Genomic DNA, 24,126 nt, shown 5'->3' on the forward strand with positions numbered 1-24,126 from the left:
GCTGTGTGTGGAGTCATGAGGCTTGAAGAGAAGGACAGCTGCATAGAAGTCAGAACAAGTCTTCCGGCGTGCAGTAACCCTCCGAGATCCACCCCTCATTCATTTTAATAAAGGTCAGGTAATCGACACTTTTGTGACCTAGGCGAGTTCTCTTCTCAGTTACAATCCCTCCTGCTGCACTGAAGGTCCTTTCTGAGAGCACACTTGAGGCTGGGCAAGACAAGAGGTTCATGGCAAATTGTGACAGCTCTGGCCACAGATCAAGCCTGCGCACCCAGTAGTCCAGGGGTTCATCGCTCCTCAGAGTGTCGATATCTGCAGTTAATGCCAGGTAGTCCGCTACCTGCCGGTCGAGGCGTTCTTTGAGGGTGGATCCAGAAGGGTTGTGGCGCTGCCTTGGACAGAAAAACATTTGCATGTCTGACGTTACAGACTGGCCAAAGGGCTTTGTCCTTGCAGGTGTGCTCGTGGCAGGATTACTGGCACCTCTGCCCCTGGAATGTTGATGAGTTCCTGAAGTGACATCACCCTTAAAAGCATTGTACAACATGTTTTGCAGGCTGGTTTGTAAATGCCGCATCTTTTCGGACTTGTGGTATGTTGGTAACATTTCTGACACTTTATGCTTGTACCGAGGGTCTAGTAGCGTTGCGACCCAGTACAGGTCCTTCTCCTTAAGCCTCTTGATACGGGGTTCCTTCAACAGGCATGACAGCATGAAAGACCCCATTCTCACAAGGTTGGATGCAGAGCTATCCATCTCCGCTTCCTCATTATCAAGGACTGCATCATCCACGGTCTCCTCCCCCCAGCCACGTACAAGACCAGGGGTCCCCAAAAGGTCACCACTAGCCCCCTGGGAAGCCTGCTCCTGTTGGTCCTCCTCCTCCTCCTCCACAAAGCCACCTTCCTCCTCTGACTCCACTTCTGGCACCTCTCCCTGCGTTGCAGCAGGTGCCTGGGTTCGTTCTGGTGATTCCGACCAGAAATCGTGCGCTTCCAGCTCCTCGTCACGCTGGTCTACAGCCTCATCTGTCACTCGTCGCACGGCACGCTCCAGGAAGAAAGCGAAGGGTATTAGGTCGCTGATGGTGCCTTCGGTGCGACTGACCATATTTGTCACCTCTTCAAAAGGTCGCATGAGCCTGCAGGCATCGCGCATAAGCACCCAGTAACGGGGGAAAAAAATCCCCAGCTGTGCAGATCCAGTCCTACCACCCAGTTCAAAAAGGTACTCGTTGACGGCCCTTTGTTGTTGCAGCAGACGTTCCAACATAAGGAGCGTTGAATTCCAGCGAGTCTGGCTGTCAGAAATCAAACGCCTGACTGGCATGTTGTAGCGCTGCTGAATGTCAGCAAGGCGTGCCATGGCTGTGTAGGAACGTCTGAAATGGGCCGACACCTTTCTGGACTGGGTGAGAACGTCCTGGAATCCTGGGTACTTGGAGACAAAACGTTGGACTATTAAATTTAACACATGTGCCATGCAGGGCACATGTGTTAAATTGCCTAGTCTCAACGCTGCCAACAGATTGCTTCCATTGTCACACACCACTTTTCCGATCTGCAGTTGGTGTGGGGTCAGCCACCGATCGGCCTGTGACTGCAGAGATGACAGGAGTACAGATCCGGTATGGTTTTTGCTTTCCAGGCACGTCATCCCCAAGACAGCGTGACAACGGCGTACCTGGCACGTCGAATAGCCTAGAGGGAGCTGGGGGTGCACAGGTGTGGAGGAGGAGAAGGAGGACCCAGCAGCAGAGTAAGAAGAAGAAGAAGACGAGGTAGAGAGCGATGGAGGAGTAGAGGTGGTGGCAGAACCGCGTGCAATCCGTGGCGGTGACACCAACTCCACTGTTGTTGTTGAGCTACCCATTCCCTGCTTCCCAGCCATTACCAAGTTCACCCAGTGGGCAGTGTAGGTGACATACCTGCCCTGACCATGCTTGGAGGACCATGCGTCAGTAGTCATATGGACCTTTGGCCCAACACTAAGTGACAGAGATGCGGTAACTTGGCTCTGCACATGTTGGTACAGGTGTGGTATTCCCTTTTTAGAAAAAAAATTGCGGCTGGGTACCTTCCACTGCGGTGTCCCAATTGCTACAAATTTGCGGAAGGCCTCAGAGTCCACCAGCTGGTATGGTAAAAGCTGGCGGGCTAAGAGTGCAGACAAGCCAGCTGTCAGACGCCGGGCAAGGGGGTGACAGTCAGACATTGGCTTCTTACGCTCAAACATGGCCTTCACAGAAACTTGGCTGGTGGCAGATGACTGGGAATGGGAACAGGTGGTCAAGGTGGAAGGCGGAGTGGAGGGTGGTTCAGACGGGTCAAGGAGAGCAGAGGTAGAGCAGTAAGATGCTGGACCAGAAGGAGTGTGGCTTTTAGTTTGCCTGTTGCCTTTGAGGTGTTGCTCCCAAAGTGCTTTGTGCTTGCCGCTCATGTGCCTTCGCATAGAAGTTGTACCTATGTGGCTGTTGGGCTTACCAAGGCTCAGTTTCTGACTGCACTCATTGCAAATTACAATGCTTTTGTCAGAGGCACACACATTAAAAAAATCCCACACTGCTGACTTTTTGGAAGTGTGCGATCTGGCGGTAACAGTAGAAGTTGGCGGCATTGGCGGCAATGGCGGGGGCGTTGGCCGGCTGAACACAGGTGCCGATACATGTTGTTGCCCTACTGATCCCTGCGGGCTGTCCTCCCTGCTTCTTCTAAGTCTTATTCTCCTACTGCCTCTCTGACTCTCCGTCTCTCCATCTGAACTACCCTCCTCTTGCTCTCTTCTACTAGGCACCCACAAAACATCAATCTCCTCATCATCATTCTCCTCAGATGCATCAATTTCTTCTGACACATCACAGAAGGAAGCAGCAGCGGGGACCTCCTCCTCATCACTCATTATGTCCATCTCTATCGTGTTCTCTGCCAGAATTAAATCTGGTGTAAGGTCCTCATCTCCTTCATCTTCTTCTGGCAATAATGGTTGCGCATTACTCAGTTCAAGAAACTCATGGGAAAATAACTCCTCTGACCCCAGTGAAGAAGGGGCACCGGTGGTGGAGGAAGTGTTACGTGGGGTGGCCATAGCAGTGGAGGATGAGGAGGATGTTGTGGTAAAGTTAGAAACGGTAGAGGATGGGGTGTGCTGTGTAAGCCAGTCAACTACCTCTTCAGCATTTTGGGAGTTCAGGGTCATTGGCTTTTTAAAACTGGGCAATTTGCTAGGGCCACAGGATTGCATAGCAGCACGGCCCCTAGCACGGCCTCTGCGTGGCGGCCTGCCTTTGCCTGGCATTATTTTTAAAAAAACAACAACAACAACAAAAACTCAGTTGGTTTTTCTGGAAACGATAATACACACAGCTAGATGGCGGGTTGAAGAAAACAGTGTGCAAATAATGCCTACAAGGTCAACGTATACACTATTACAGCGGTGGATACGGATTACGTAAAATATATGAATGCTGCTTGAAAAAAAGTAACTCAAGTGGTTTTTCTAGAGACGATAATATTATCAATATTTAGACAAAATGTGAACAAGCTCACACAGCTAGATGGCGGGTTGAAGAAAACAGTGTGCAAATAATGCCTACAAGGTCAACGTATACACTACTACAGCGGTGGATACGGATTACGTAAAATATATTATGGCTGCTTGAAAAAAGTCACTCCGGTGTTTTTTCTGGAGACGGTAATATTATGGATATTTAGACAGAATGTGAACAAGGTCACACAGCTAGATGGCGGGTTGAAGAAAACAGTGTGCAAATAATGCCTACAAGGTCAACGTATACAATACTACAGCGGTGGATACGGATTACGTAAAATATATTATGGCTGCTTGAAAAAAGTCACTCCGGTGTTTTTTCTGGAGACGGTAATATTATGGATATTTAGACAGAATGTGAACAAGGTCACACAGCTAGATGGCGGGTTGAAGAAAACAGTGTGCAAATAATGCCTACAAGGTCAACGTATACACTACTACAGCGGTGGATACGGATTACGTAAAATATATGAATGCTGCTTGAAAAAAGTCACTCCGGTGTTTTTTCTGGAGACGGTAATATTATGGATATTTAGACAGAATGTGAACAAGGTCACACAGCTAGATGGCGGGTTGAAGAAAACAGTGTGCAAATAATGCCTACAAGGTCAACGTATACACTACTACAGCGGTGGATACGGATTACGTAAAATATATTATGGCTGCTTGAAAAAAGTCACTCCGGTGTTTTTTCTGGAGACGGTAATATTATGGATATTTAGACAGAATGTGAACAAGGTCACACAGCTAGATGGCGGGTTGAAGAAAACAGTGTGCAAATAATGCCTACAAGGTCAACGTATACACTACTACAGCGGTGGATACGGATTACGTAAAATATATTATGGCTGCTTGAAAAAAGTCACTCCGGTGTTTTTTCTGGAGACGGTAATATTATGGATATTTAGACAGAATGTGAACAAGGTCACACAGCTAGATGGCGGGTTGAAGAAAACAGTGTGCAAATAATGCCTACAAGGTCAACGTATACACTACTACAGCGGTGGATACGGATTACGTAAAATATATTATGGCTGCTTGAAAAAAAGTCACTCCGGTGTTTTTTCTGGAGACGGTAATATTATGGATATTTAGACAGAATGTGAACAAGGTCACACAGCTAGATGGCGGGTTGAAGAAAACAGTGTGCAAATAATGCCTACAGGGCAAATAATGCCTAAAAGGTCAACTTATACACTACTACAGCGGTAGTAAAATAAAAAAAAGTAAAATAAAAAAAAATGAATATTAAAAAAAAAAAATTAAAGTTGGTGCTGCTGAACTACTAGGAGCAGCAGATTAGCACACCAGTCCCACTCCCCAACACTGCTAGACTAATAGCACTGGGCTCTTATAGTAGTAGTAGTAGTAGTAGTAAAACAACAAAAAAATAAATAAAAGCAGTCCTTACAAGGACTACTGTTATTGCAGCAGTCAGCAGATGAGATCAGAAGCAGGACAGCTGCCCACTGCAGCTACATACAGAGCACTGCAGTAGAAGGTAGATTACTAGCCAGCAAAGCTACCTAAGCTTAAATGTCCCTCAAACCCCTGCAGACTTCTGTCCCTCCAATAACAGAGCAGTATCAAAACGATTACTAGCCAGCAAACTTTCAACTGTCCCTGAAATCACTAACAGGCAGCAGCTCTCTCCCTACACTATCTCTTCAGCACACACAGGCAGAGTGAAAAAACGCTGCAGGGCTTCGGTTTTTATAGGGAAGGGGAGTGGTCCAGGGGAGAGCTTCCTGATTGGCTGCCATGTACCTGCTGGTCTGGGGTGAGAGGGCAAAAAAAAGCGCCAACAATGGCGAACCCAAAATGGCGAACGTCGCGCGACGTTCGCGAACTTCCGGCGAGCGCGAACACCCGATGTTCGCGCGAACAAGTTCGCCGGCGAACAGTTCGCGACATCTCTAGAGATAGGATAAAAAAATTAAAGTTTTTGAACGTCAGGCTACCTGTACTTTTCAAACATATTAGTAACAAAAATATATAATGCTTGCAGCCTGTTCGGAGTGAAGGTTAGTGAGTTAATGTACATTACAAGAGAACTTACTTAATGTGGCTGCACTAGCCTCTCTGGGTGGTTAAATCTCTGCCAATGCATATCTTGTCCCTGGCCAATCAGGCCCTCCTGATCATAGCCAAGGCAAAATCTATGGCAAGAAGCCATTATAAAGGACTTTCTATCTTGGTCATGGGATGGCTTACCCCTGGCTACCTTCAGGACTACAGCATATTGTTTATTTTATGACTGCTGCTTTTTTATCTGACTGTATTCTGAAGAAAATAAAAGTTACTAAAGTATGGTTTAATTCCCCTTACCTTTTGGTCCAGGTAGTCCAGGACTGCCAGGAAAACCAGAAACTCCAGGGATACCATCAGCACCCTATAAAGCAGAAGAAGATTTAATACAATGTCCAGTTTTCTGATGAAGTGTCAGGTCTTCTGACACGAAACGCGTTAGATGTGAATCCCCCTCCTTAGCAATTTTAATGCGCTCAATAAAGCCACTATATTGATACTAATCTGCCATTCTCCGTGATTGCTTTGAACAGCGCTCTGTAACGGTAACAGAAGCGTGAAGTGGAAGCAGGCTAGAAGGAGCCGAACTATCGCGAGAGCTGCGGCTTAGCAGGAGCTGGCGTGCAAGGGAAGCGCTCCGCCATCAGCCACATTGCATTCTTTCGAATGTCCAGTTTTTACCTATTTAGTAGCAAAAAATGTTTTTAAATAATAGTTTGATATGTTGACGTTGTATATGTGGAAGTTTACAGACAACATTTATACCTTGCTCAAAACAACTTCTCATTGACATAACTAATTGCACGAAAACACACAGGTAAAACATCAATAATCATTATGTATACCATCAGCCTTCCAATACAGGGCATGTTATGCTGTTATTTTAATTGTGAATCTGGGTTACTTTACCCTATAATATAATACTTACATTTGGGCCAGGCATTCCTGGAAATCCAATTATTCCAGGTTCTCCTTTTGGACCAGGAAATCCTGGTCTTCCAAATGCTCCAGGTAATCCAGGGTCACCTGGAAAACCTTTATCTATGCCTGGGCTTCCTGGAAAGCCAGGGTTCCCCTGTGATCCTAGAAGTCCAGGAAAACCTCTATCACCTGGAAAATGGCAAATAGTGTCAGATTAGTGGTAAACAAACAATATATGTTGGTAACTCTGTCAATACTGGCACTGAGAAAATAAGGGAGTGTAAAATAGGTTGGCTAAGTAAGGGTATATCAGTGGCAAAGTGGGAGGTTTGATGTTCCTTTGGTAGATTCTCAAGCACATTTTTTCTGTCAACATGGGGGTCTTTGCTTTAAGCATATTCTAATGCATGTTGTAAAAAGGTGGTCAAATGAACCATAATATAGTACATCTGTAGAGTTGGAAGTGAGATGTGAGGTTAATAGTGTATGATGTTAATGAAATGTTCTTTTATCCATTATTTGAAGAATTCGTTTTGTAGGCAGAGAATAATAAGGGTTTAGGGAGATGGCTCCCCAAACACAAACTACACACTCTTCCTCTGATTAATGACCCATTAAGTTTTAAAGTAGAGTTAAATACTAAAAATAAGTAAATACCTACTCACACCTGTCTCCCTATGAAAGCAGGACTTGATTCAAGGCACAGTTTAAAGGAACAGTAACATCAAAAAATAAAAGTGTTTTAAAGTAATGAAAATATAATGTAGTGTTGCCCTGCACTGGTTAAGGTTATGTGCAAAAACTGAATATTAATGCTTGCATATGCACACAAGCTATTGCACCACATTTATCAGAGCACAACTTAGAGGATTACTGGTGATATTACCTCTAGGTCCTATAAATCCAGGAGGGCCACTTGGTCCTGGTTCTCCCTGAACCCCTTTAGAATGAAGGTCGGGAGGTGGTAGTATGACAGGACCTGGTAGACCAGGTTCACCAGGTAAACCTACAAAATAAAAGCAAAGGAACATTTCAGCCAACTTTTCTGTATGGGTTTCATGCATTATCCCATCCTTACTTGATAAATGGCTTCCTCTAACATATGGTTAACATATTTTTACTTATTGCATTGCATTATTGACCTCTGAGGGTTATTAAGTATAATGTTTAGTGCATTATATTGTTGGCTTTCATGGGGTACAGAATATACATTTACAAGTGAATGGAGTGTTTAAAGGAGGAGGAAAGGTTAAAACTAAGTAAGCTTTATCAGAAAGGTCTTTATGAATACACAAAGTCCTATGTGAAAAGAAACATAGCATTTATTTCCTTCTATTGTGTACTCATGGACTTCTGAATCAGACTTCCTGTTTTCAGCTTAAACATAAAGGTCTTGTTCTTGAGCATGCTCTTCACTCACTCACTCACTCCCTCCCTCCTCCCCTCCCTGCTGTAATCTGTGCTCAGAGCTATGAGTGAGCAGGGAGAGACTGAGTCAGGAAGTGATGTTACAGCAAGCTAATATGACAGCTGCTATCCTAAACAAACAGAGACAGTGTCTAGAGCTGTTTACTCAGTTATGGAAAAGCATTTTAAAGACTAAAAAGTGTTTTAGCTTGCACTGATGTGGCTAATCTATTGGCAATAAACTGCCTTGGTAGCTTTCCTTCAGCTTTAATGTAAAAATATGAATCTGGCTTTGAATAGGCTTGACTAAAGGTTGTGTTATAAAATCTCCAGGCCACACATGACTGATTACTCTTTCAACCTACAGAAATCTAATATCCATGTAACAGGGAACTACATGTTTAAATAAAGTCATGTTTGTTGCTTGTCATCCAACTGGTTTCCAGAAAGCTTTCCCACTCCCAATTACCTTTATCTCCCTTCATGCCATCATTTCCTTTTTGTCCATCTCTTCCAGGTGAGCCACAAATTCCTTTATACCCATTTACTCCGGGAAGCCCTGGAATACCAGGCATTCCGGCAAATCCCCTCACACCAGGAGAGCATTTCTCACCTAAAGAATGACATCAATAATTTTTGTGATACACATGACGAATTACAACTATTTCTATTCAAACAATCATCAAATAAATGAAATCATGATATACTAAAACAATCATTTTATAGCATAATTTGAAAATACCCTTATTTTTTTCTAATCTCTAGGATTCTGATGATAAATTATAATAGGAACTCTTGCTATCTTTAAATTAGCTGCAGGGTGGAATGTCCATTATCTGTGGCCCAAAAAGTATGATAGGTAAGTAACAATTCCCAACAATGCTTATCTTGTCAATTCAGTGCACATTCAGATGAGTTTATATGTGTCACAAGGCCCATATATTCATCAGTAGGGCTTATTTTTTTCTATCATTTACTGCAGTTCCTCTTACTTTCAAGACCTTGGAACCCTGGAAGACCTTCACGGCCACCTGGTCCAGGTTGCCCAGGAAGACCTTTTTCACCAGGACGTCCGGCATCCCCAGGACCTCCTGGGCGTCCCTTCATTCCAGCTATGCCAGGAATGCCTCTATCTCCAGGTAAACCCTTAATTCCAGGAAAACCTGGGGGAAAAAGCCAATAAAAATAAAATTAGTCTTTGAAATAAGTAACTTGTTTCCAAGGAAGACATCCGGTCTAAAGAAGCAAGATCATTGAGTAAGGAGAGAACATTAGTTAAAAGTGAATGTCTTGTAATAGGACAGTACTTGTATTCTGTATATACAACAGACTTACAGGTGAAGAGTTAGCTTCAAAAGGATTAGTTTTCTAACAAAATACTGCCTATAAAATGGTTACTGCCTGCAACACTACACAACTGACTACTGTCAAACCCCTTTATTTTACAAAATGGTAGAATTCAGAGGATATGGGTAACTTTTTATTTTCAAACAAATGTGTAATGTTATCCACGCAGTCTTTATTAGAAAGGATTTTAGGTATGAACCATTGACAGCAGGGTGATGCACAGATATGTGATCCTAACAAAATAAATATTGTGATGAATTGAAGCAGAATGGTTAATAGGCATAACATACTGCCACAAAAATGTAAAAAATGTTTATATGGTTTAATGGAATAGCAAGGTATAAAAAATAAGTTTACATTTCCCTTCTACCCCTGTCATGACAATAGGCATACCCATTAAATCAAAAAAGTGTATTTTTAAAAACATAATTTTCATTTTTAAATTAAACCATTAAAGTTTTTAACATGGCCAGCTTTGTAGGTGACATGTTATCTATTAATGATGCAAGAACATATGACCGTACGGCATATATATGTTAATAAAGTCCCAAACAAATTCTGCTTTAATTCAAATATAATAAGCCAGGTTGCACTATAAGGGAAACGTACTTTATTTATAAGTTGTTATCTTACATTTAGTTTTCCCTGAATAGTGTATAAGGGTGTAGACTGTGCACCCACAATCTTCATCATTTCTGGATAATGGGTAAGATTCAATAGTATAAAAACCCATGCTAAATTGTTGGGAGTTTGTATAAGCTCAGCTTATTATTATTGCACAAATATGGAAGAAATCAAAAGGTGTTTATTCATAGGAAAATGTTATGGAACAGCCTTTTAACTTTCTGGATACAAGGTGTTCTTAATAATAGATCCCATATTTATTTATTCATTTTTGCAGAATAACTGATGACATCTAACTGGTCTCCAATTCAGGCTTTTCTGGAAGGCAAGTGGTTCATACAATATATGCTGTAGCTTATTGTGTAAGGGATAAGGGGTGTCACTTGTGCGGTCATCACAATGCACGCAGCATCAAAGCAGGTCTGTTAGTCGATTTGCTTTTATGCTAAATAGATTTTTCTCACCTTGGCAGCCTATGTGATGAAGCCCAAACCATGACATCAACATATGGAGGGTTGGTGATATTTGGAATAAGAGCATGATGAAGGAAAAACAGACAAAGGTGTGACAGCATACATGGGGATATGGTAAAAGATGTCTGAGCCATATTGCAAGCACAAGAACTGATTTGCTATTATTTCATTACATGAAATGAGGAGATGGGATCAGTAATAAAAGCAATGAATTTAAATGGACCAGAGGTTATCAGGATATTTAGCAGGTGTTTGATTGGCTAAACAACATCAAGACTTCTAACAAAACTCCTAACCTGGATAATAATAAAAGGTCACTGCCTTTCTGTCTTATTTAATGTGTGCATAAAACTCAAAAATCCCTCAACTTTGTCATTCCCTTCACTAGAAAACCACTTAATGGACAATTAGCAGTGTAACTGCTACCAAAAAGTAAAAAAATAATAATGTAAATAGCAAAAGTGGTAAGAGAAACACTCGATTGAGTATACTCTTTATACTATTTATTTTTTTGGTTTAGATCCCCTATATGGCTCACTCTGCATGGGTAATTATCACCCAAAAATAAGCACTGATCCATTTTCACAAAATAATCAGAAATGCAGGGTGATTGAAATGAAAATGGGGCCAAAATATTTTGTTTCAATAGCCTTGTTATGAGTTAAGGAAGAATGAAATATTGTTGGACTATAAAGGTTGTACTTCTGATAATTACAGATGAGTCACTGAAAGGTTGAATATATTTCTCGTAAGGATAGTGCTTTATGGTAAGTACATCATTGAAAGTCAGGGGATTCAACAGGAAACCTAATACTAAGATGAAAATAACACTTGACTGAATGCATGGTAGTTGAAACAGATGATCTGTAATCGTGCAAAACAAATTGGCAGAATGGATGGCTAAAAGGTAAACATGTTTTAAAAACCATACAAGTTATTATGTGAGATTCATTTACTATGAGTTGACACACACACAGATACAAAATACAAATATTGCCCTTTCAGCAAGCTTACAAGCGAAATTCATGTTTTGATAAACATATGACCCACTGAAGTTACTGTGTAAAAAGAAAAGCATCAAGTCATTCATGGACCCTATTGTAGGCTTTACAGAAAATTCTTCTTTGGTAAAATGTTTCCATACCTGGTGGTCCAGGGTATCCAATATCCCCAGGAGGACCCTGTTTTCCTTTAATCCCAATTGACCCTCCGAAGCCAGGCTGACCTTTTGGACCTGGACTGCCAGGAAAACCAGGAGTACCCTGTTCTCCTTTAGCACCCATCAGTCCAGGTCTTCCATCAAAACCTTGGGGGAAACAAATGAGATATAAATGTTTATTTAAAATGTTGTAGTCTTGTTATGGCATTAAATGTGTGACCAGCACATTTCAATCTCTAACACATACAGTAAAATTATGCTTTCCCAGTAGTTTAATTTTTAATCACATTTATTAAAACTTTCCAGAAAGTTGGAAAATATTTGAATGAACTGGTACATTTATCAAGAGCTTTGTCTTTTTCAAATGTCAATTTCAAAAGTAATTCGCTGTACACCTCAAAAAAAAATTTTGAGGGGGAAAAAACAGAAAAATAATATAGCGTAGTCATTTTTAGTTAATTTGTTTATCACCAAACACGTGTTTAGTGTTATTTAAATTAGTGCCCCCCCTCCAAAAAATGTGCCAATTTGTTGGGATTTGACCGCATTTCCTTTAAGCATCGCTGGACTATAACATTTGATTGAATTCGCCCATGAAAAAAAATGAGCAATGAGCTTCCTAAATCAATACAAATTATCTTCAAATTACAGTACAGCAAAAAGCATCATATGAATTTGAATCACTGGCTTTTTATTTATTTATTTGAGAAACATATTAACAATCTGTCTGCAGACTTCAAAAGGTTTGTCTAAACTTTGTTTTATTTATTTTTCAGTTATATATGAATTTAAATCAATAATTTATTTATTGTTTTTAACTCATACGAGAAGCTGTATCCGAACACTAAAGCATATATTTATTCATGTTCACTGTGTTAGATAAAATAACGCAGTTATCTTTCTCTCTGGGAGCCATGAGTATCAACAAATAATAATGTGTAAACTCTTCACTCTTACACTAGCAATGTAACTAATGCAATGATTCTTATTTCATTGCATCTGTTTCCCAGAATCCCATTATCCACAAATTTCTGAAATAAAGCAATGGCATTTCCGTAGATTCATTCTTGACAGATTTGATTTTTATCTTGTACTTATACATATTAACTGACCATATTAACTGAGCCACAATACATTAATGACAAAACAACCCTGTTTTTTATTTTAAAATTTTATTTTTTAATTGTTTAAATTCAGCAGCTTCAACACAATACTTCATATTTTTATTAGATTCATTCCATGCTAAATGTCCAGAAGCCTTCCCAATTACTTTAGATAGTTATTTAAAGTACCAGTTGAAAAATATACCTGCAGTGACATATTTTAGGAATGCAAACAGTGTCGGACTGGCCCACCAGGATACCAGGAAAAGTCCCAGTGGGCCCAGGTGTCAGTGGGCCCTCATGCTGCTAAACATTTGGACTATTTCATGGCCATTCCCTATTTTTATGAGAATAAAGTGGCTAAATATAACAGATTATAGTAGTATAGTATATACTATATATACTATATCTCCTAGAAAAGAGACTAAGAGAATAGAGGTTGAGTGAGGAGAGGACGAATCATAGTTCTAAGAGTGGGCCCTGGTCTAAGATTAACTGGTGGGCCCCTAGTCAAAAATTTTTGGGTGGGCCTCTGGTGTCCCAGTCCGACACTGAATGCAAACATCTTGGAACTCCATATTTCCCTTATTTGTATACAGATAATGTTGTATTCAGATGTCCAGCAATCCTTGGTACAGCCACGGCGCCCCCCGCCCCCCGTGTAGGTGTGCTCAAATGATGCACGTGTGCGGCCGTGCGCAAACGGGGATGCGCGTCCCGTTTGCGTTCTGAAAAACAGCTTTACTGAATGTCATTTTTATGAAAAGAGTCTATACCCAGAGGCATAGCCATAGGAGTTTGCGCTGCAGAGGGGATATGGGACCTTACGGGATCTGACGGATACAAATAATTAACCTTTTATAACAGAATCCATGGAAAACTGTAGGGTTGTTCCCTCTCAAAACGTGAAGGACAGGAAATTAGCTAATTAATACATTTTGAGCTCCCCCCCTCACCTCCATTCTCTTTCCTGTCCTTGATGAAGGAAGCAAGGACTTTATGCTCACCGCTTCTGGTTTCTTGCACCTTTTTTATTCAGACTGGTATTTATTATAAAACTTTTGTTTTCTTAAGGAGGCCACATCATAGACATTCTGAACAAAGAAGGGGGAACGAAGAAGGTACTGATAATGTATTTTCTAAAGTTTCTGTTAATCTACCATCCACTTCACAAGTCTCACCGGTTGCAGATCAAGCTATTCACATATCCTGTGACAGTGTCTCCTTTGAATCTCAAAAGGAAGTGGAATCTGATGATGAGCTTTTCAATAAAAGTTTTATCGAGCCTTTGATTTTGGCCATGAGGAAAACTTTTAATTTGGATGTTCCTTTTGAATCTACTTCCCAAAAAGACCTTATTATGTTCAAGTCTTCAGAAAAGAAGAACAGTATCTTTCCTGTTCATGACATCGTCAAGGCCACTAATAAATCAAAATGCTCCCGATAAAAAGAATGAAAATAATGTATCCCTTCCCTGAAGATCAGGTCAGACAATGGGAATCTCCTCCTAAAGTTGATGCATCAATCCCTAGGGTGGCAAGAAGAACAACTTTGCCAGTGGATGAGGGCGTCTCACTCAAGGATCCAATATAGAGACGACAAGATTCCATACTTAAGAAAGCCTATGCTGTTTCCGGATCCATTGACGAACCTTCTGTGGCAATCACCTCTTTAGCCAGAGCTAATAAAATATTGAGGAGGCCTTACAGAAGAAGGTCAGCAGTGAAGAAATTCTTAAAGGAGAACTAAAGCCGAACTATAGAAGTAGCTAGAAATGTTGTACATTATGTTTTGGGCAGTACAGAAACCAGTGCAATTAGCATCAGAATTTAATAATCAGCCCTGTAGCACCAACTTATATTACAGACCAACCTCATTTCCTGCTGGATAATTTGCAACCACCCCTTAGCTTACCTTCTCACAGCTGCTCAGAGACCACTGAGCATGTGATTGTTACAGACACTTTCCAAGATGGTGACCCCCTATGACAAGTTTGAAGTCCTGGATGATTGCTGCTATTGAGAGACTGGTGCAATAACTGCAGTATATAAATACGGCATTTTTAGCCACATTCATTTTTAGGGTTTAGTTCTTTAACTTCCTTCATGATGTACAGCTAGTCAATGACTTTTGTGCTGAGGCTTCCATGGATATCCTTAGATTGGCAACCAGAGATATGAGCCTTGTGGTGGCGGCTCACAGATCCTTATGGCTTAGGCATTGGTTAGTACAAAGTAGTAATCGCTCACGCACACCTGTCTGTGTAGATAATTCCAAATTCCCTTGGTGCACAGTGATAGAGGTAACCGGCAACCTCAAATCTGATACTAAGAAAAGGCACACTGGCACACAAGCTGTGAATGTAGGTGAACACCTTGCAAAATTTTATTACCGGAAGTGCGACGTTTCGGGGCAAGCCCCTTTGTCAAGCCTGCATTCACAACTTGTGTGCCAGTGTGCCTTTTCTTAGGCATTGGTTAGCACATACACCTTTTAAGCATAACCTTTGCTCCCTTCCCTTTAGCCCTAAATTGGAGAGCATCATTTCCAAGGCTTCTGTGGGAAAGTCAGCCTTCCTACCACAGGATAAGAAAGACAGGAGAATGTCTTTCAGAGGTAACAGAACATCATTTAAAGAAGCTAGAGCTTATCGCCCAGACAGAAGTTTTCAGAAACAGTCCTGTAAAACTAAGTCTCAGTCCTTTAAGGCTAAAAAGGAACCCAAGCCTGATAGGAACAAGTCTTTCTCAAGGTTTGCAAGTCCTGCAGTTCCCTGTGGGGGCCAGGCTTTCACAGTTCAGAGCTGTTTGGGCTCAAATAATGATAGACCTCTGGGTACCAGAGGTAATTTCACTGGGATATCCGATCGAATTTACGAAGGTACCTCCCCATTCTAGTTTTCTAAAATCTACAATTCGGACACAAGGGATGCCTTTAGACTCTCCCCAGTGGATCTTGCTGACCACCGACGCAAGTGATTCAGGATGGGGAGCCCATGTGTCTCACCTTTCTGTCAAGATAAATTGATATTTAGATTTCGTGTCAGGAGATAATCTTACCTTCTTTTAATCTGTCTCCTAATTCTGAGGAAGAAAAAACATGGCATAATCTTGATGTAGTTCATTGTGTAAAAAACTGGAAAGAACTGAATCTAAGAAAATTGGATAATCTGCTGATTGTCTCTCCAGGACTGAGAATGGGCTCCCATGTGGCTAAGTGTACAGTCTCAACCTAGATTAAATCCCGTATTTCTGAAGCATAGAGGGTCAGTGCAGTTCCTTGCCCTCAATCTATTAAGGCTCATTCAACTAGGGCTATTGCAACGTCTTGGGCATGCTAAACCTAGACATTAATGGACACAAATTTTACAAGCTGGATTTACGTTCAGCTGATCGAACTTCTTTGGACATTCTGTCCTTCAGGCTGCTCTGCAGCTTAAATAAAGTTGCTTTGCCCTTCCTTTTTTGTCATTGCTTGGGTATTTCTCTTTAGTGCCCATTGTCATGTGAAGTACAGGAAAAAAGAAATTTAATTCATACTCATTTTCCTGTATTGAAGCATGGCAGTGGGCACCGATCTCCCTCCCTAAATTGGGGAACTTTGTCTTGTAGAGTGTATAAAATGGAGGTGAGGGGGGAAAAGCTCAAAATGTATTAATTAGCTCATTTCCTGTCCTTCACATGTTGAGAGGAAATAACCTTTTAGTGCCCACTGCCATGCTTCAGTTGGAAAAAAAATATGTATGAATTGATTTTCCTTTTTCTACAGTTTCTACTTCTAAATTCTTCTTCAGGTACTAAAGTATATGTCTAAAGTAACAGAGTGGGGAATAAGGAAATTGGCAGCCAAAAAGAACAAGGGCCAAGTACTGATGCTGCTTTGTCCAAGTTCCATGGATAGATAATAATACAGCAGCATGGACAAGAAAAAAAGAAGCCAAAAGTATGTTGCTTACCCCAGGCTGTCAAAGAGCAGGATTTTTACTAGTAATGTTACAATATGTTCTAAAATACATGATAAACATATAGTTTGGGGTCATCATCATCTAAATGTGCAAGAAAAGTTTTGGATGTCTTTTTCTTTATAGGCTGCCCTCATAAATGTTTAGAAGTGCCCTTAAAAAATGCAAAAGAAGGTAGGAGATGCAGCCTAATTGCAATTGTAAGGGGCTATCATCCCTCATGTGGGCTTTCTTTGCTATGATCAGAAGGCAGGCGTCTCTTTTGGAAAACATCAAGCTTTACATGGGCTCTGCTCTGCAATCGATTTCCATCTCAAAGGAGCCACGATCAAAATGCCTTCTGTAGGGGGCCTGTGTGCTGTCTAACATCCCAGTGTGATGCTTCAAAGAGGAAGACCTTGCCCTCCCAATTCACTTCTAAGTCTCCATTACTACAGGCTGACAAAGCCAAAAAAACATTCTTATGTCTGTTAATGTGCAGTAAAACATTTCACACACAAAATTTTATACGAATCTTGTCAATTGTAATTGACATGAACTGTAAAACTTAAATAAAGTTTCATTTTGTTAGACTGCACAGTATGATAATTAATACTAGGTCATAATTGTTTCAAAGATTCATAGCATAATTAGTTCCCTAGACTAGACACCTTCATTATACAAGCTACAGCATAATGTCACTAATATCCATCAGTGATAAAATGTTTATACATGGCCATAGTACAATATCTCAGAGATAGCACAGACAGGAGGAACAGTGGGTTAAAAATGATTTTAAGTAATAATTGGTTACATAGATGTTCGTAGGAATTGTTACCATGACAGATAGCTGTTGTATGTGCGATAGAGAAGCCACACAACACCCACAATCTGTTTTTATTGGTGCACCAAACTAAAAGTATTAGAATCTGAGGCTCCAGTCATACCCTGTGTAGTGGGTCAATTATATCTTATACAGTATGTTTGAGGGCCAGATACAAGATAAATATCTTATGGAGGACCGTGGTCTCTGGTTGGACAGCCCTGAACTTGATAGCCATGCGATTGGGCCACACTTTAATGCCTTTAGTATGTTGAATGTTGCATAATTCTAAACAACTTTTTAATCAGTTTTGATTTTTCTTAGGGGCAGATTTACTAAGCTCGAGTGATGGTTCGAATTTCGAAGTAAATTTTTGGGTACCTCAACCATCGAATAGGCTATATTCGACCATTCGACTTCGATTCGAACGTTTCGAAGTAAAAATCGTTCAACTATTCGACCATTCAATAATCGAAGTACTGTCTCTTTAAAAAAAAGTTCAACTTCATACTTCGCCAAATTAAAGCTACCGAAGTGCAATGTTAGCCTATGGGGACCTTCCAGAGCACTTTTCTACGTTTTTTTGGTCGAATAGAAATCCTTCGATCGATCGCTAAAAATAAGAACAGCTGAATGAAATGATCCAATGAATTACTTTAGCATTCCATGTTGTATTTTGTTATCCTGAGAAAGAAACAAAACAAGGAAGTCAATAAACTCATAGGGGGTATATTTACTAAGTGGTGAAAATTCGCCAGCGACGGCTTCGCACTCATCGCACCACTTTGCACGACTTCACCAGGCGGAAATTCGATGGGACAACGCTAATTTACTAAAATGCAAAGCTTCGTCCTGGCCAACGGATGCTGGCGAATTGTCGCTAGCATTACTTCGGCAATGTGAGCTAATCAAAGCGAATATGAGCTAGCATTCAATTCTGCCTAGTGCAAATTCGTTCGAGGTCTTGCGTTGAGCCGGTGAAGGCAAGTCTGGCGAAAGAGGTAACGTTTAGTAAAAGTAGTGAATTTGCGGAGTCCATTTGCCAGAACGAAAAGTCGCCTGTCGATAGAGTGTGAATCACTATCTCACTATCTCATTCGCTAGCGAAGTGACGCCTGCTCCCGTTAATTAATTGGCAATGTCCCTGCTGGCGGTAATGCTGGTGAATCGTTGCCAAAGTTAGTCACTTCACACTTTAGTAAATCTGCCCCATAGAATGCAATATGACAAAAGAAAAAAAAAAGGACTATATATTAGAACTGGCTGGAGAATATGGAAGTTAATCTATAGACAGATAGTGCCAGGAGTGAATTTTTCACCCACTTAGATTTTTATCATCATTTAAATTGTGTGCTTAATTCTTTGACACTGTTACGTGGCTGTGTTAACACTCTGAAACGACCACAGTCATTGTAAGTATAAACTACACTTCCAGTCTGCTTGCTCTTTGATGGATGGGTGCTATTGTCTACCTAATCTCCCTCCAAATAATGCAACAAAGATTTAAATGACTATGTGGGCTGGGGTAGCTTCCCATGATGCTTTATGTTTCCTGCCAGCATATCCCAGGAATTCCTGAGCTCACAGATCACTAAATTACACACTAGGCCAGGGATTAAGAGTGGCTCTTTGTGTGGGAAAACTAAGGTTGTGGAGGAAGATTTCACTTGTCATCCTAAAGTGTTTATTAGGCCTTGAAGCCAATCAGAGGGAAGCTGAAATTCAGAAGAGCCCAGACACCAACATATGATAGTCAGTGATCTGAACATTATAGCCTTATTGCCAATGTCCTGGACATGACTTGGAAAAGCTGTAAATAACCAACAAGAATGTGCACTTGCGATTAACCAGATTTCCTCATGGCCCACAGCACTCTATTACAACACAGCCAATCTATACATGGCAGTATAGTTACAAAAAGGAACAACGTCGTCAAAAGAGAGGTCCTATTGCAATAATTACTGGGCCTAGGACAAAAATGTAATTGTGGGCCCCACACTACCTCAAGAAGTTTTTGATAGTATAACCCTCAATCATGTAAATGTCAATATAATAAGGCAGGCAGTGAAGAAATGGTCTGAGAATGATGTAGACATTATGCTCGGGTATGTTGCCCTGAATAGCCATGGGAGCTGACAAATGATGAAATGAGGACATCACTAAAAACACAGTGGAATGGAACCATTCTGTATAACTCTTCCAGGTTTTTAAAATGAGTGCTCTGCCATTTCTGCAGGAGGAGTCAAAAATATATCAGATGAAGTCTTTTGGGCATATGCCCATTTTGTCCATTTATTAAAAAGGTGCTGGACTGGGTTCCTCATTTTGCAAAAGTAAAGGTATGGGACCTATTATCCAGAATGCTTGGAACCTGGGTTTTTCCGGATAAGGGGGTCTGTCCTTAATTTGGGCCTCCCTACTTTAGGTCTACTAAAATATAATTTAATCATTAATTAACCCTAATAAGATTGGTTTGCCTCAGATAAGGATTCATTTTAACTTAGTTGGAATAAGGTAGAAGGTAATGTTTTGTTATTACAGAAAAAAAGGAAATATGTTTTAAACATTTGAATGACTTTTTTAAAATGGAATGGAGATGGCCTTTCTGTAATTTGGAGCTTTCTGGATAACGAGTTTCCATATAATGGATGCCATATCCGTACAAGCTACTGCATATACAGAACTTCACTTTACTGTTCATTTATGCAGAGATGTTGCCTTATTAGCAGTACTCTGGGAATGCAGTTACAACAGCATACATGGTGATTACCAGAACTACCTTTTGCTTTGGTTCTCTATGAACAAAGCAGGGGAGCCAAGCATTTGTCAGCTCTGGTCCTATTCAAGTACCCTTGTATAGATTCCCAGTTGAAGATCTCATATTTGACAGTATATTAATTATCTCAATGGTAATAAAGCAGACTTGCAGATCAGAAATATTTTCAGTCAGAATGCCAGGTTGATGTTTATTTATAATACATAAATGACAAGATAAATATAGCTACTGTATGTCACAGCCTGACAGAAAGATATTTTCTGTAGAACTGCCCAGCCCTGGAGAGTGTTAACCCAACCCCAGAGACAAGCAGATTTTGCATGAGTTCTCATACAGTTTCCCGGAGTATGCTTAACACCTGCACAATCTGAGGGCACTTGGGGACACTGATTCATCCCGAAAGGTATGAAGGGTAAGATGTGTCCTATCGCAATTTAAAAGGGTGCTTTACACTTCAGACACATATTACAAATGTAAATAGACGCCAGTGCTCGTTACAGTGGATACTTTAACTAAGTGTTTAACTATAAACATTTATCTTACAAATATATAACATTTTGTTTCATACCATTGTATGTTATATAATACATGGATAATTTATTAGTGATCATACACTTACTCATCAATCACATATATGACGGTATTTAGTTAAGCTAGGCATAGCATACCTTATTTATAGGCCGTACAATATCATCTCTTTTATACCTGTGCTCAGGATCCATACATGTCTCACTTATTAAATGCATGGGGAAAATGTCTATCATAACTTTTGAAAGGCATGCATTGCCAACCTGCTTTCCAGGAAGATGTATTTTTCTTAAATATACATGTAAGGTACTGTTATAGAGAAACAATTCCCTACTTTCTCCCATAAGACTGCAAGATGCTATAAAAAAAACATATATCATATACAGCCCAAATTATTAACAAGATTTTTAGGAAAAATATATTTTTCCAAAGCCATACCCAAAGTGAATGGCTGCCATTAAATGTACTACAGTCTATTCCAGGGGTCCCCAACTGTTTTTTACTTATGAGCCACATTCAAATGCAAAAAGAGTTGGGGAGCAACACAACCATACAAAAAGTTCATGTGGGTGCCAAATAAGGGCTGTGATTGGCTATTTGCTAGCCCCTATGAAAACAGGTAGCCTACAGGAGGCTCTGTTTGGCAGTACACTTTTATGAAACCAAAATCTGCCTTTAAGACTGGAAATCAAAATTAAGAACCTACTTTGCGACTACTAGGAGCAACGTCAAAGGGGTCGGTGAGCAACATGTTGCTCAAGCGCCACTGTTGGGGATCACTGGTCTATCATCTAGCTTCTAGCTTGTATACGACTCTGTGCTCAAACACAAACCAAGGGCACACACAGGAAGCTAGCACTCACAGGTCTTAGAGTGAAGAAAAAGTTTTATTAAGGAAAAAAATTGCCTAACGTTTCGGCCAGGTCCCTAGCCTTTCTCAAAGAGAAAGGCTAGGGACCTAGCCGAAATGTTAGGCAATTTTTTTCCTTAATACAACTATTTCTTCACTTTAAGACCTGTGAGTGCTAGCTAGCTTCCTTTCGAGCTTTTGTACGTACTATTATATAGCTCTGCAATCAGGCACTATATACCTTCAGACGTGCTGTGCTGGCAATCTACGTTTATATATATATATATATATATATATACTGTATATATATATATATATATAAAAATTATTGTTTTTGGTTAAGACTTGTTACAGAACATTAATGTCTAGGAAAATTTACATATATCTAAGTGAAGGTAAAATAATAATCTATTATCTAGTAATTTTTTTTTATAGATATAAGCTCAGGCATCAATTAGCCATGTGAATCATTACCATAATGCAGTATACCAGTAGCAGAAAGCAACCATGTTACTTACACCTCCAAAGAAAGAAATCAGATATGTTCATGGAAAACCTAACTTGTGTGAGTGTTAAAACATAAAGCTGGTATCAGAACTGTCTGAGATAACAGACTGCAGAGCATGGTGAATTTTCAGCAGGGCCAGCAAAAAATCAGAGTGAATTGCTGGCTCCAATAAAGCTGTATATACAATGAAAAAATAGGCAATTGCTAATATATAGTGTCCCAACAAGCAATGCAAAAAGGGTGTGTCCCATTTATGAGGGTACACATAATTCAGGGATGCCTAGTGTGATACCAGCCTGCTGCTATTTTCTACAGCTTCCAGTTTCTCACCCGACAGCCTACAACACAAATATACTTTACAGATTAATATGATTTTAAATTTAAAAAAATATAATGAAATTCCAAATTACTGCTGACAAAACTGCTCAAAACCCTGTTACACCCTGTACTTCCAGCTTGTATTCTGTGATAATATACTATTCAGTGTTCCTCTGAAACCCACTGGACTAGTCACATATTGCTATATATCTGTAAACTTTCAAAATTCCTGTCCAAAGCAGTTGTGGCAATGAAAAACAAACCAGCTAAGCTTTTGTCACACACTTGAGATATTATGAAAACCAGCGCCCCTGAAGTTCATTGCCCTATGGTCCCAGAATGGAATTATTGCTGTCACGGAACATCATATATATGGGGTCACTGAAAGGGAATGGATTTATGCATATGCTTCTCTGAGGTTAATTCAATAATACAACTGCATGTGAAAGTGCAAGTGCCTTTTACCATTCATATGTCAATGGCATTGCTAATTGCCTCGTCTTTGTGGCGACCAATCTTCCTGAACGCCTTCCCTCACTCTGCACTGGCTAAAATGAATAATCGCTGGCACTTACCCTAAAGCAAAGGATATCAGAAGGGCTGGACAAGGGTTGTCCATATTTGTGCTTTTTGCTATTATGTTTCTCCTCCAATACAGCTGAATAGGGCAATAACTCAATCAAGACATGCCAGTGGGAGGCTTTAGATTGATATGCTATCACAGTATGAGAGTTCCGTTCAATCTTTTGAACTTAGCTCTAGCGTAATGAGCATGATTATCATGCCTAGTGAGTTTCTACATGGTGTGGGGTATTTTGCAATACAACGTTTCGGGGCGTAACCCCTTTCTCATGCTTGAGAAAGGGGTTACGCCCCGAAAAGTTGCATCCGCAATAAACGAGCAAGGTTATACCTGCTAGTAATACCCATGCTGTGCCGGTGTGTTCTGTGTCTACTCTGCTTTTGAGGTTGTCCAATTCCTCTATCATCGAGCACCTGGGATTCGTTTGTTTCTGGACGGCCAGGGTGTGCGAGTGTAAGTCTGTTTTTTTACAAGTATTTTGCAATACTCCACACTCCACATCTGCACTTGTATTCACAAGTATTCAACTAAACTATCAGCAATGTATATGGTACATTGAAAACTCAATTTTACATCCCCTGATTTTGAGTTTCCCTCATTTTAAATTGTTGTTTTGTGGTCCCACCTATATATATTGCATAATACATTTAGCTAATTTTACATTTTCCTGGATTTTACACCAATTTTTCTGGTCCCCTGAAAAACTTAAAATGGGGGTTCTACGGTATATAAAGAATGTGCTAGCAAACACTTTATGAAAGGTAAAGCAATAAGGAATACATTTCTTTGCATAGATATCTGTGATTTGGCATGAATGTGGGGATTGCATTTAGTGGATAATCACAGGGTTACGGTTCATCTATTTTTTAAAATTCCCTGCCAGACCCTCTACATGTACTTTATAATTTTTTAATTCTATACCAATACTCTATGAACAGAGCAATGCCTTAATCTAGAATAATAACTAGAAGTTACCAGGCCCTTACAGCAAAATCAGCTTATGACAATACACTGAAATTGTTCATTAATTAGGGATCCCTTGGATCTTCTACATTCCTGGACCTCACAGCAGTCAAGAGTCCGCTTCCCAGATGCTATAGCCCAGCCTTGATTCTGTATTCCTCTAACAGCTGTTCCAAATGAGAGACAAATGTCATGTTCTAAGCCTCATAAAGCTGCATTAACCTG

At 40.3% G+C, this 24,126-nt stretch overlaps 1 protein-coding gene across 3 annotated transcripts in view; it reads right to left on the minus strand.

Moving 5' to 3' along the window:
* Positions 1 to 24,126, minus strand: part of LOC108700099 (collagen alpha-6(IV) chain) — a 132,947-nt gene that overhangs the window by 25,226 nt on the left and 83,595 nt on the right. For 2 of the 3 annotated variants that reach the window (XM_018232970.2, XM_041575196.1), the window contains exons 3-9: positions 11,495 to 11,656; positions 10,342 to 10,350; positions 8,899 to 9,069; positions 8,376 to 8,519; positions 7,386 to 7,505; positions 6,507 to 6,688; positions 5,879 to 5,942 (exon numbers count right to left, since the gene is read on the minus strand). In XM_018232970.2, the coding sequence (XP_018088459.1) occupies positions 5,879 to 5,942; positions 6,507 to 6,688; positions 7,386 to 7,505; positions 8,376 to 8,519; positions 8,899 to 9,069; positions 10,342 to 10,350; positions 11,495 to 11,656 (852 nt within the window). The remainder of the gene's footprint in view (positions 1 to 5,878; positions 5,943 to 6,506; positions 6,689 to 7,385; positions 7,506 to 8,375; positions 8,520 to 8,898; positions 9,070 to 10,341; positions 10,351 to 11,494; positions 11,657 to 24,126) is intronic. The other variant, XM_041575197.1, reaches the window with a different exon arrangement.

This window comes from Xenopus laevis, chromosome 8S (assembly GCF_017654675.1).
Source record: "Xenopus laevis strain J_2021 chromosome 8S, Xenopus_laevis_v10.1, whole genome shotgun sequence".
NCBI classification, from domain to species: Eukaryota; Metazoa; Chordata; class Amphibia; order Anura; family Pipidae; genus Xenopus; species Xenopus laevis.